At 39.0% G+C, this 13,382-nt stretch overlaps 1 protein-coding gene across 1 annotated transcript in view; it reads left to right on the forward strand.

Moving 5' to 3' along the window:
- Nucleotides 1-12,127, forward strand: part of ADAMTS19 (ADAM metallopeptidase with thrombospondin type 1 motif 19) — a 216,734-nt gene extending 204,607 nt beyond the window's left edge. The window contains exons 22-23 of the mRNA XM_059695332.1: nt 8,369-8,546; nt 10,957-12,127. Of these exons, the coding sequence (XP_059551315.1) occupies nt 8,369-8,546; nt 10,957-11,108 (330 nt within the window). The 3' untranslated portion in view covers nt 11,109-12,127. The remainder of the gene's footprint in view (nt 1-8,368; nt 8,547-10,956) is intronic.
- Nucleotides 12,128-13,382: the final 1,255 nt, after the last annotated feature.

A 13,382-nucleotide genomic window follows, 5' to 3' on the forward strand; every position in this document is an offset into this window, starting at 1 on the left:
TCATCATTTAGTTTCCTTATGAGATCCATTCTCCACTGTGAATGCTACTTCACTCTTGTTAAAACTCTTGTTAAAATAATCCACTTATTCCCAAAGACAAATTATTCAAGTCAGTGTTGTTAAGCTTGTTGTAGTTTGACACTTAACATTACAGATTATATCAGGTCCTGTAAGATTGTATATTATATTGGTAGAAAAACAATTTGAACGCTTTTTGCCAGTGACAATTTTCTCTTAATTTAGGAATTCCTATTTCTTACCGAGGCCAGCTGGAAATAAGTAAAGCATTACAGAGCCTTCCTTAGCTGTTGGCCTGGAGAATACACATTCTCTCCAAAATATATATCTTTGGCACAGTCCAGAAGGAAGGAATCTCGGGTAATCTTTGTGCTGGCCAAGTGTGGGAATTATTATTTTTAACCCCTACATACACTGAAATTTGGTTTTCTTTCAAGGAATTCAAAATCAGACCAGTGCTAGTTTAGTTATATTTGTTAACCAACAAAACTCAAAGTAAGTAGCTTATAGTAGTATGCATTTTTACTACTGGGTTTTCTGCCTCCTGGGTTTATAATGTTTAGAGGACTTTTTACAAAATTTACAACTTGAAGAGTTTCACAGTTTAACATTAGAATTTAACATAGACAGATTCATAATTCTGTAAACTCATTGGCAAACTAGTTAATTATTTAACCTAAGTCTATGAAGTTATTATACTATCATGTCCCATTTGGTTCCCAAAACTAAGTTATGTCAATATTCAGAGTAACAAATAACTAACCAGCACCAAAACAGTGTCTACATGACTATTCTGAAGTCCTGAAAGGAAAGGTAGAAACTCATTTAACCAATAATTTTAAAGTTTGGCATTTTACCATAAGGATCCCAATACTTAGGACTAGATGTGGAAATCTTGTTTAACTCCATGTTCGAAGTCACGTATGTGGAATGAATTTCCTTGGCATAAGAACCTGTGGAACACAGAATTTGTTAGTATTTAGTGGACTTATGTCAGTAGGCATAGTGGTATTCATAGGAACAATACACATTTTTAAATGATGCAGATTTTTGATAAATTCAGATATGTCATAAAAGGAATATTTCTATATAAAATAGAAATTTAGCAACAGAATATATTCATATTATGTATATAGTATTTAATCCATCAAAAAATTTATTGTGCTAATAAGACCTAATTATCCTCAATGCATCTGATTAGACTTGAAAACCTAAGTAATTTCATCGGACCACAGTTATTCGACAGCACACACTCACTGCCCTTGAACGTACTGAAATGATAACTTCAATAAAATGTCTCAGGATAAGTGACATTTCCTTGAACTCCTTCTATAAGATATTTACATATTTTCCAAAGTATTACACCAAGGTCTTAATAACACTCTCTATCAGTGCTATAAATAATGCTGTGTCAGGAATAAAATTTTCATGGTCAGTTTCTTTCTACAATTTACTATTGGGCAGTGTCTCACCACCTGTCTATCCTTTGTGATGGAAGAAAGGATTCCACTCTTTGGCTTGTCCATTAGATGGACATCATAGCCATTTAGAGTTCGTTTAATTCCTTTGTTTCTATGATAATGCCACAGTTAAGAATTGGTTAAGAATTTTTTAGTGTGTGTTTTTTCTACATTTTTTATTTTCCCTCATTTGTTTGCGTTTAGGCCAATCCATAAATTTGCCAAGTCATTCTGGAATCTTCCATTGTCTTTACCAGAACTGCCAAGCCCTGTCCCCTCAGGGCTCCCATCTAATTTAGTCAATAAAACTTTCTAAGAGTTCACATCTCTATCTATCACCAGATCATCCTTGGCCATTTTTAGAAAACTCTAAATATCTGAGTTAAAGGTCTCCTGTACGCTTCCACCAACTTGGGCATTGCTTATATGTCCCCAGATATTTCCCTCACAGCTTATTTAGATGGAATTTTCTTAGGTAAAACGAAGTCAGTCAGCTCTTATCACCTGGTAAAGCCTTTTTCTTATTGGTTTGCTGCCATTTGTATTCGTGGTTTTCATTTACTATATTTCGCTAATCTTTTAATAGTCCCAACTGTTTGAATTATTGAGAAAGTTTCCTTTTCTTGGTTAGTGTTTGGCATGCAAGCTCTAGTATAGACATAATTTAATACAGTCTTAGAAATTGTCACCAATGTCCCATGTCAAGGAAGGATGTATTTTAGGAGAAAGCCATAGCAATATTATCTAAAAACATTAGTCATGTGAACCCAAGTGCGGGGAAGGTCATAGTTTCTCAGGTAGATTGAAATAATGACTATCACTAAGTCAGTAAAACAAACTTCATTTTCAAAGATGTCGGGGCTCAGTTTTTGGTGGGAAAGAGAGATGGCCAATATACGTTTTCCTTGTGCTATGTTGTCTCTGTCAAAAGGCTATTTTTAACTCCAAAATCATGACAGCCATTTTCTAAGCTGTTCTAAATTTGTTTTAAAGATTACTGTCTCCTTTTTACTCTAGTGAAGCTGGGACATCAAGACTGTGTTTGCTGTTCAGAATTAAAGGCTTCTAGTTCATGAAATTGATTAATAGGATGTTTTGTTTCAAGGTCTTTCAAGGTGATGGATAGTAAACTGTTTGGGGAATAGAATATTTGTCAGGCAATCCAATTCTCTTTTTAAAAAATACTCTTGTCAGGAAATGTTCCTTGTAAAAGAAAGATTATTGGCAAGTTATCTGATAACCCTGTGTTTGTTTACCGGTTGCTGGCAAATTAATGTTGACATTTTAGCATTTTGGACTTTAGTGAAAGTCTATAGTGTTATTTTATATTATTGGGTTTTGTAACAAAGAGTATGGAATAAAGTACCAGCTCCACAGTATTAATAACTTCTGCTGTTTATATTTTCTGCATGGGATCCTGAACACAATGGGTGATGCATAAATATTTAGAAAGCCAGTAAATGATTGGATATTCTAAGACAGTCAAGCAAATTATATTTTGAGACTTTACTGAGAAGAATTTCTGTCATACCATTTTTGGGTGGTGCAGTGAATAATCAGATAATGAAACTAGAGTCCTTACTGTTTCACAGCTTCACCACTTAAAAATTGCCAGACTATAATAATTTTTAATAAAATTTGGAATTTTTACTTTCATAGTAATTTAGGCCTAAAATTATAGCTATGATCTACTCCAGTGCCTTGATTACCAAAAAGAAAAAAAAGTTCCAGGTGAATTAGTTGCTAGTGGCAATATTGGAGCCCAGGTCTCCTCATTTCAAGGCCAGAATTAATTTGGCTTTTCCTTTTAATGTCTGTCTTTAATCATAGTAATATGATTTGACAAAATATTCAATTATTTAGTATATTCTATAATAAAGTAAGAACTAATTTAGAAAATACCTTAGAATTTCAGTGAACTGAAATATCTGTTCATTTTCCATACATTTGTAATAAATTTTTTACTAAAATGTGTTATGAAGAAAATAATTACTAGTAAGAGGTTGATATTTTATTATGAAATTATAATGAGAATTACTTTCTAAGGCTATTAGACTATTTAATTCCATCCAATATAATAAAAGGCTAATATGCAAATTGTCCCCTCGGGAGTTTGACCAACCGGGAGTTCGACTTCTCGCTGTGACATGCAGTGACCACCAGGGGGGCAGCGCAGAATGAAGGAAGGCCCCGGCTGGCAGCTGGCAACCAGGGGAAGGAAGGCCCTGATTGGCCCTGATTGCTGGCCAGGCTGGGGACCCTACCCTTGCATGAATTTCGTGCACTGGGCTTCTAGTGTCTATACCAGGGGTGGGCAAACTTTTTGACTCAAGGGCCACAATGGGTTCTTAAACTGGACCGGAGTGCCGGAACAAAAGCATGGATGGAGTGTTTATGTGAACTAATATAAATTCAAAGTAAACCTCATTACATAAAAGGGTACGGTCTTCTCTTTTTTTAGTTTTATTCATTTCAAACGGGCCGGATCTGGCCCGCGGGCCGTAGTTTGCCCACGGCTGATCTATACTAATAAAAGACAAACATGCAAATTTACCATGCCTTTACTACACCTTAAGCCACACCCACCAGCCAATCAGAGTGACTGTATGCAAATTAACCCAACCAAGATGGCGGCCAGCAGCCACGGAGCTGGAGCAAGCAGGAGGCTTGGTTGCCCCAATGATGGAGGAAGCCAAGCTTCCCGCCTGCCGTGGCCAGCTCTGAGCTCCACTCAAAGCAACAAAGTTTCAATTATAGAAGGTAAATATATCCCAGAATAAAAAAAAAGAAAGAAAAAAAGGAGAGGCTGGGAGCTTCCATCACTGGGGGGGGCTTGGCCAGCCTGCAAACAGCCATCAGCCCCTCACCCAGGCTGGCAAGGCACCCCATTGGGGACCCCCACCCTGAAGGGGGTGTGACCAGCCTGCAAACAGCCATCAGCCCCTCACCCAGGCTGGCCAGGCACCCCAGTGGGACACCCTTTAGGGCAAACCAGCCGGCCCCCACCCTTGCACCAGGCCTCTATCCTATATAATAAAAGGGTAATATGCAAACTGACCCTAACAGCAGAATGACTGGGAATGACTGGTCACTATGACACACACTGACCACCAGGGGGCAGACACTCAATGCAGGAGTTGCCCCTTGGTCAGTGTGCTTCCACCGGGGGAGCTCTGCTCAGCCACAAGCCAGGCTGACAGCTGCCAGTACAGTGGTGGTGGTGGTGGGAGCCTCTCCCGCCTCCTCAGCAGCGCTAAGGATGTCTGACTGCAGCTTAGGCCTGCTCCCCGCTGGCAAGTGGACATCCCCCGAGGGCTCCTGGGCTGCCAGAGGGATATCTGATTGCCAGCTTAGGCCCAATCCCCTAGGGAGCAGGCCTAAGCCAGCAGGTGGTCATCCCCCGAGGGATCCCAGACTGCAAGAGGGCATAGGACGGGCTGAGGGACACCCCCCACCCCAAGTGCACAAATTTTTGTGCACCGGTCCTCTAGTCCTATATAATAAATAGATAATATGCAAATTGACCATCACTCTAACACACAAGATGGCCACCCCATGTGGTCAAATATGGCCACCCCCATGTGGACACAAGATGGCCGGCAGGGGAGGGCAGTTGTGGGTGATCAGGGCAGTTGGGAGGGACCAGGCCTGAAAGGAAGGGTAGTTAGGGGTGACCAGGACAGCAGGGGAGGTCAGTTGGGGGTGACCAGGCCTGCAGGGGAGGGCATTGGGGGGGTTGAGGGGGGGAAGACCAGGCCTGCAGGGGAGAGAAGTTAAGGGTGACCAGCCCTGCAGGGAAGGGCAGTTGGGGTTACCAGGCCTGCAGGGGAGGGCACTTGGGGGTGACCAGGCCTGCAAGGGAGGGCAGTTAATGGTGACCAGGTCTGCAGGGGAGGGCAGTTAGGGGCAATCAGGGCAGCAGGGGAGCAGTTAGGCATCGAACAGGCTGGCAGGGGAGAATAGTTAGGGGTGACCAGGCCTGCAGGGGAGGACATTAAGGGGTGACCAGGCCAGCAGGGGAGGCCAGTTAGGGGCAATTGGGCCAGCACGGGAGCAGTTAGGCAGCGATCAGGCTGGCAGGGAAGTGGTTAGGGGGTGATCAGGCTGACAGGCAGAAGCAGTTAGGGGCAGTCAGCCAGGCAAGCAGGCAAGCGGTTGGGAGCCAGCAGTCCTGGATTGTGAGAGGGATATCTGACTGCCCATTTAGGCCCCATCCCGGTGGGTCCCAGATTGGAGAGGGTGCAGGCTGGGCTGAGGGACACACATCACCACCCCCTGGGCACGAATTTCATGCACTGGGCCTCTAGTTTTATAATAAAACTTATCCTAAATCTTTCAAAGGCAAAATGAGTCTGTTTTAGTTAAATGAATTCTAGAACTTTTATTATTTCCTGGATGCTATTTTTATTTCTGGGTCATTCCCATATACAAGTTACAAAATTTAACTTGCAAAAGGAATACAACTAACATTTTTTTCTCTAGTTTTTCAGATTTTTATGAAAGACACTATTCAGCCATTATCTGCTAAAATTATTTATTGTTACTTTATTGAATTTTTTATAATTCTGAAAAATTATATGTTACTTTGGTTTGTTCATGTCCTATGGAGTTGATATAAAATTAATCAAAAGTTTTGGGAATAGTCTGTGACTGATTCCTGGGCTTCCGTGACATGATTGCGAACTTCCTCTACTGATCAAAATGAGTTCATCTGTTAAGAAGCTCTATTATTAGTATTTTCTCAGATATTTCAAGATCTACATAAATTTTAGGAATAGATACTAGAATGATATTTTCCCATATTAACTTAACCCCTTAAAAGTCTTTAGTTTAACTATTTTGAATTTTCTTGAAGATATTTTTCTAAGAAACATAATATCTTCACTTATGTAACTATATCAATTTTATGAGTGGTATTAAGAAGCTTTTAAGGAAGAAAGACCATTTTAAGTAGTTACTCCTCTTATAATAGTTTTAAATTATAGTAAAGCTTAAACTGAACTGGAAACATTCAGATTGTAAAGTTAACAAGAAAAATAAACCATAAATATGTGTAAATTGTTGGGGTAATTGTGGAACACTTACTAGATTGTGATTTGAAAAGCAGCCAGGCATTTGGAAAAGAGTAATACTATGGATACAATTATAGATGTGGGAATAGAAAATGCATGGGCATGATCTATATATATAAAAGCCTAAGTGACTGTTACGACTGAACGACCGGAATGACCAGAACAATTGGTCGACCAGTCACTATGATGTGCACTGACCACCAGAGGGCAGATGCTCAATGTAGGAGCTGCCCCCTGGTGGTCAGTGTGCTCCCACAGCCAACTTCCTGTGGCCTCTCCCCCAGCTGGCTAACCTCCTGCAGTCCCTCCCCCCTGCCGGGCGGCCTTCCCAATAGGCCCCGATTGGGGGGTCGGCCGGCCAAACTCCCCAGGTTCCTCCCCAAAGCCAGTTGGCCCCCCCGCTAGGCCTCGATCACCTGCCAGGCCGAAGGACCCCACCCATGCATGAATTCGTGCACCGGGCCTCTAGTTAATCTATAATAGAGCAAATGATTCCTAAGTGAAGTGTGGAAAATAAAGCTGAGGAGATAGATAAACACCAACCTGGAGATTCTGGGATACTGGGCTGTACCTTGTAGGCAATGACTCAGTAATCAAAGATTTTTGTCTGATGAGATTATATATGTAAAGCAATTTTGGAAGAATATATATTCAGTATTAACAAGTGGGATTGATTGGAAGACGGGACTAAAGACAAAATGAACATTAGTAAACTAGGCTTGAGGTGAATAGGGTTTGTGTAGGATGCTTCTTGTGCAAATGAAAAGAAGAGCTGGGACCCGTAACAATGTAAAGGAAGAATTGATAGCAAAGAGAGTGCAGTCCTAATAATGACTTGGTAAAGCACAAAGGGAAAAAATACATTAAAACCTTATGCCTGTATATCTAAAAGGGGACAATCAGAAAGTATTTACCAGTTTTCAATGAGAATATACTAAGATCATTTGGCTAAAGATCAATATGGGTAAGATGACTAGTAAAATAAGTCATTATTTTCAGAAACGCAAGCATATTCCCTCTCATGTAATTGTGATACCATAAAATCACTTTATTCTCTCAGTCAAGTAAGCACCAGCTTATTTGTGTAACAAATCAAATCTGGGGATACATGAGGACCCAAGAGGCTTCCCTAATAAAAGACCTTTGTACATCAAATACATTTTTCTTTGCAAAATATCTTACAAATGAAGACAAACTGCAGTTATGAAATACAAGGAATCCATTGAAAGGGTATTTTATTAGAAAAATCCGATTATCAAATATTTTTATTAGCATAGTATTGGATATTGTGTCATCTGCCAAGAAATAGCAGCTATTTCCCTCATATGCCAGGTTGATAAGCCATATCGAAACTCTTGATCAAGACTTTAAGGCCAGAGCAAAAGAGTAGACGAGGAGACAAAGACTGCAACAGGCATCCAGCTCCACAGCTGGGCGTAGGCTAACTCTTGAGATCAATGACTAAATTGAAAAATAGCAAATCAAAATGTTGTCGCAAACTAGACAGAACTTTAGAAAACTGTCTGCCCAAGTGCATGTCTGGTATTAGTCATCCTATTCCTTGCCCACTGATACTCGCGGGCTTTCTTCACTCGCCTTTGTCCTGCATCGCCCTGAGCTCTGCCTGAGGTCAGCCAGAGGGCGCAGAAAACATTGTACCCAAGTATGAGCATCACCGTTTCTAACCCATGTTTGGCATCAACTCTGGAGGTTGTGGCTCATGTTCAATTTTAAGAAATACAGGGAGAAGGTGGCTCACAGCCTAGAAGAGAGAAACAGCAAAAAGGACTTTAAACAAGCCTTCTATCTCTCTCCCAGTGCTCAATTACCTGTGGCAAAGGAATGCAGTCCCGTGTTATCCAGTGCATGCACAAGGTCACAGGACGACATGGAAATGAATGTTTTTCTTCAGAAAAGCCTGCAGCATACAGGCCATGCCACCTTCAGCCCTGCAATGAGAAGATTAACGTAAATACCATAACATCACCCAGGCTGGGTAAGCTGACCAAAAGGGAATGGTTTTGAGAAATACGGAAATACTCATGGTTTCTTCTATTTTGCACATCACTTTAAAACTTAGTTATAAATGGATACTAATTAGTTTGGTCCTAACTAAATTGACTCTATTTTACTGTGGGTTCATCCAAATGGCCAGGTGGGTAAAATATCGTGAAAAATAAATTATTTTGATCCCTGAAGCTGTCTACTCAGAACCAGACCCTGGAAATATGAATGTCATACCACCCAAGCTCATCATGTAAAGGGTTGAAGGGTATAACCGTATTTTGGGTTCTGACCACTCTCATGGAAGAACTATCAATTAAGGTAGTATCTAGTTCAGTGGTTCTCAACCTTCCTAATGCCTCGACCCTTTAATACAGTTCCTCATGTTGTGGTGACCCCCAATTTCATTGTTACAAATAGAACATAATTAAAGCACAGTGATTAATCACAAAACAATATATAATTATATATGTGTTTTCTGATGGTCTTAGGTGACCCCTGTGAAAGGGTCATTCGACCCCCAAAGGGGTTGCAACCCACAGGTTGAGAACCGCTGGTCTAGTTGAAAGGTACTTGTAGTATATACCTTAGATCTCTCCACTGTCAGAATCCTTCCTTGTGATCCTGGGTACAAATTATCCTTTGGAGAAACTTAGAGTAAAAAATGACTTTCAAGACAAATGGGTACATTGGATCTATATCACTCAGCAAAAGGTACAATTTTGTTCATACTTAAGGACATAATATGACATACAAATAGCTACTAGTAACATTGATTCCAATGACTTTTATGTTGTAAAATGCTTTCATGTGTATTCTCAATACCTGTTATTTAATCAGCCATCATGAAGAAGTAGGGTATGTATTTTAATTAAATATAGCCTGCACTTGCATAACAAATATTCATGAACGAATTAGCCTTTATGTCTGTGGCAATTAGTGGCTTTTACCAGCACTGCTGCTTGGCTGTTATTGGGTTAGTCTATGTTGAACACCTTCCGTTTTGATCTGTGCACATAATCTTCAGGAAAACAATTTAATCGTAAATTCTTATAGATACTCTTCCAGGCATAGATTCAAACAAATGGAAAAGTTTGGTTCTTAAAAAAAAAAATGCTCTTTTTTGAGCCAAATAATTAACATTTCTAAGAAATAATCAGTTCAAGGAGAATTAAGACTAGTTAAAACAAAAAGTTAAGCAATCCTAGAGCAAATGCAGCTAAAGCCATGTATTTCAAACAACATAATCCTTTTCTCCAGCAATTACTTGGAGTTCTTCTTGAAGTATGTGGCAAAAAATAATGACCTCAAAGAAGAATTTAATTAGAATTGCATTGTTTTGTTTATTATTTCTTGACAGTGTACCCCTAAACACAGAAGCACAGTGATCGGTAAATCTAAGGTTTCTAAGTGTAAAATAATGAATTATATTAGAATAGTGGCAAAAGAAAGAATTGTAGCAGGACTGACTTTTATTATGCATGCCAGAACACACTATTTCTTCAGAAAACCTGAGCCTAAATTTACATGACCAATTTTTTTTGTATCGAATTCCCATCTTAAATACTTGAATGCTATACATTTCAGTCACATGATAAATGGCTTTGATGTTAAAGGTGCATTAAATCACTATCCCACAAACAAAATAGAAAGACTCATACTGTAGATACAGAGAACAGACTCACAGTTGGCAGAGGGCGGGGGTTTGGGGAACTGGATGAAAAAGGTAAAGGGATTAAGCAGAAAAAATTGGTAGTTACAGAATAGCCACATAGATATAAACTGCAACATGGGGAACATATTCAATAATATCATAACTATGTATGGGGTCAGCTGGGTGCTTGAAGAAGAGGGGGGACCACTCTGTAAAGTGCATGATTTTCTAAGCACTTTGCTGTGCATCTGAAATGATATTGAGTGTGAACTGTAATGGAAATATAAAAAAAGAGGAAAGAATAAAATAAAATGTGCAAGCATTTTTTTGTTTTGCTATTTCTTTGCAAATTGACCTATAACAATACTTAATTAAATTTCATTCCCATAAAGGTAGATATATTGAGCACATTTATTTGTGTTTTTAATCTTCCCAACTTAAAATCCAAAAGAAACGTAAATAAAAACCGTAAAATTGATCCTGAAAAGCCATTTACAGGACAATTCATTGAATTTGGGAATATCTGTGAGAGCATTATTCATTCACTTTACTCCTTTATCTCAGGGTGTGTGTGTGTGTGTGTGTGTGTGTGTGTGTGTGTGTGTGTGCATAGCTCTGTGTTTTAAGTTCCACAGGGAGTATAAATGAGTCAGTGGACAAAATCCCCATTTACATGATTGCTGTTTACTTCTACTCATGACACCTGGAATATCTACCTGTATTGAGTTTCCTGTGTTCTGCTTCACAGCTGCTCTGACTTTCAAGTGCCTAGGAGATCAATGGCCTGTGTACTGCCGAGTGATACGCGAGAAGAACCTGTGTCAGGACATGCGGTGGTATCAGCGCTGCTGTGAGACGTGCAGGGACTTCTATGCCCAAAAGCTGCAGCAAAAGAGTTGACCTCTAGCAGGCTGGCTGGCTCACAGCTCTTTGCAATTACATTATTTATAGACACACACACTAGCATGTTTTTCAGACCAAATATTATCAGATTACATATAATTTAATCAAATTAATTTATTTTGGGGCCTGCCTAACATCAATATGGTGCTTATTTTGGTAATACAAACATTGTGATTTATACTATAGGGCTTCATAAGTCATTTGTTATGAATAAGTTGAATCCAGTTACCAGAAAAAGAAAATTAAGATTGGTAGGCTTAAAAAAATGTTTTTTAAGTTAGGGCTGGCTCTAAGGTGCTACTCTCTCCACACCAATACCATTGAGTTATGCATAATGTATACTACTAATTTAGCATAATAGTTTAGCTATCTATGGGGAAAATTATTTTTGTGTTTTGGTGTCCTAATACAGAATTAGCCCATTTTCTGTACTCTGAAGGAGATGTGTAAACATAACAAACCTCATAGTGTTGAACAGGTTTTTAGAGAATGTATTATGAATTTGGTTCAGACTTAGAGACATCTATAGGAAAAATTCTACTGTAATTATATCCTTATTTTAATAATGGAAAAGAAAAAATCAAAATAGAGACTTTGATCATGTTCACGAACATGTACTTGAACACAAGTATTGTAACAATGAAACACTGTAATTAATGGTTTACACTGAATCATCATTGCACTGTCGATATAGTGTAGAGAAACCGTTATGGAAATGGTAACACCCTACAAAAATGTGTATTATTTTTAACATGTTGTCATTAGATTTTAGCTTTTTTAAATATTTTGAAGAAAGAAAGCATTGATCCACCCATTTCCTTGTATTTTTTTTTTTAGCAGATTTTAAAAGAATATAGTAGGTACTTAAGCCTCACAAATCATGAGAAAACTTACTAAATATTTTTCAGCCTTTTCCCTAGAAACAAGAAAAGACTAAAAGCTGATATTATTGTGGTAGTTTCATTGTGTTTTTTCTTTATAAAAATTAAAAAGTTTTACAATTCTGTGAAACGTTAAAAAAAAACAGCTTAAATTTTTTCTTGTGAGAAAATATTGTACATGATTCACATGATTTCTTAGATTTTTTTTGCAATAAAATATGTGAAATTTCCTTTTGGGAGGCAATTCTTCATAGGTCTCTCATGTTTCCACAAGTCTTGGCACTGTCTGCTTTTGTTCTGGAATATCTTCTAAGGGATGTTTGTATGGTGAACAGCTTTGGAAGATAAAGTTCGTGTCTCTCTTTGGAGCAAAGGGCAGACGTGTTTATTTCTCATTATAGAAGTTTCACAGTCCCTAAATGGGGCCCCTCACCTGTAATACAGCGCTCTGCATGTGTAGGTATCATGTCTTCTTTATGTCTGGTGCTTCCATTGGCATTACTACCATGAAAGCCCTCATGCCACAGATCATGGCATCAAAAAGGGGAAGATGGGTTTTTGCCAGTTCATGTTTTTTTAATTAAATTTGTCGAAATAACATTGGTTAATAACATATAAATTTCAGGTGTACAATTTTATAATACGACATCTGTGTACTATATGGTGCTCACCACTCGAAGTCTTTTGAGTATGTCTGTTTCAAATAGACCTTCCAGAATTAGGGAAGTTACCATGGGGTAGGCTCAGGGACTCTTGGGTCCACTATGAGACAGATTTAAGCCAAGCTTGATCCAGTTATCTGACTTCCATAAGCTTTTGCTCTGACTGTGGGACTGCCGTGGCAATGTAGTGTCACCAAGAATCCAGGAATCATCAAAAAGTCAGATTATTTTCCTTTCCCCAATATATAGTTCCCATCAGGAAAGACTAGAAGGTAGATTAACAATATGGGTTTTGGACAGTGTAACAAAATCTCTCCCCAAAGGATCTGGCCTCCCCTTCATTCAAGGAATTCTGGATCTGTGAACCTGCTCTCATGTGGAATTTGATCTAGAAATGCAATTCCCTGCTATGGTGAGTCAAATCAGACTTCTGTTCACTAAGACTAGAAATTTAGTGCTTATACAAATACAAGACTTTAGTAGAATGTGTATCTATTTCAGTCCGAGGACTCCATGATTAGTTAGGCAATACCAAAAATCTTTGCCGGTCAAACCATTCTCTCTACCCCTTGAACTCTACTGCCCTTTATGGTAAGTGTGCTTGCCTGGTCTGTGGCGGTGAAATTCAGTCATTTGGTTCCTGCCTTTATGGTATTACATATTCTCATTAAACCCAGTTCAGTGGCAGCATTTCCCAATGTCATTCCTGACATTTGCAGACTAGCCAC

The sequence above is a fragment of the Myotis daubentonii genome, chromosome 5 (assembly GCF_963259705.1).
Source record: "Myotis daubentonii chromosome 5, mMyoDau2.1, whole genome shotgun sequence".
Classification (NCBI taxonomy): Eukaryota; Metazoa; Chordata; class Mammalia; order Chiroptera; family Vespertilionidae; genus Myotis; species Myotis daubentonii.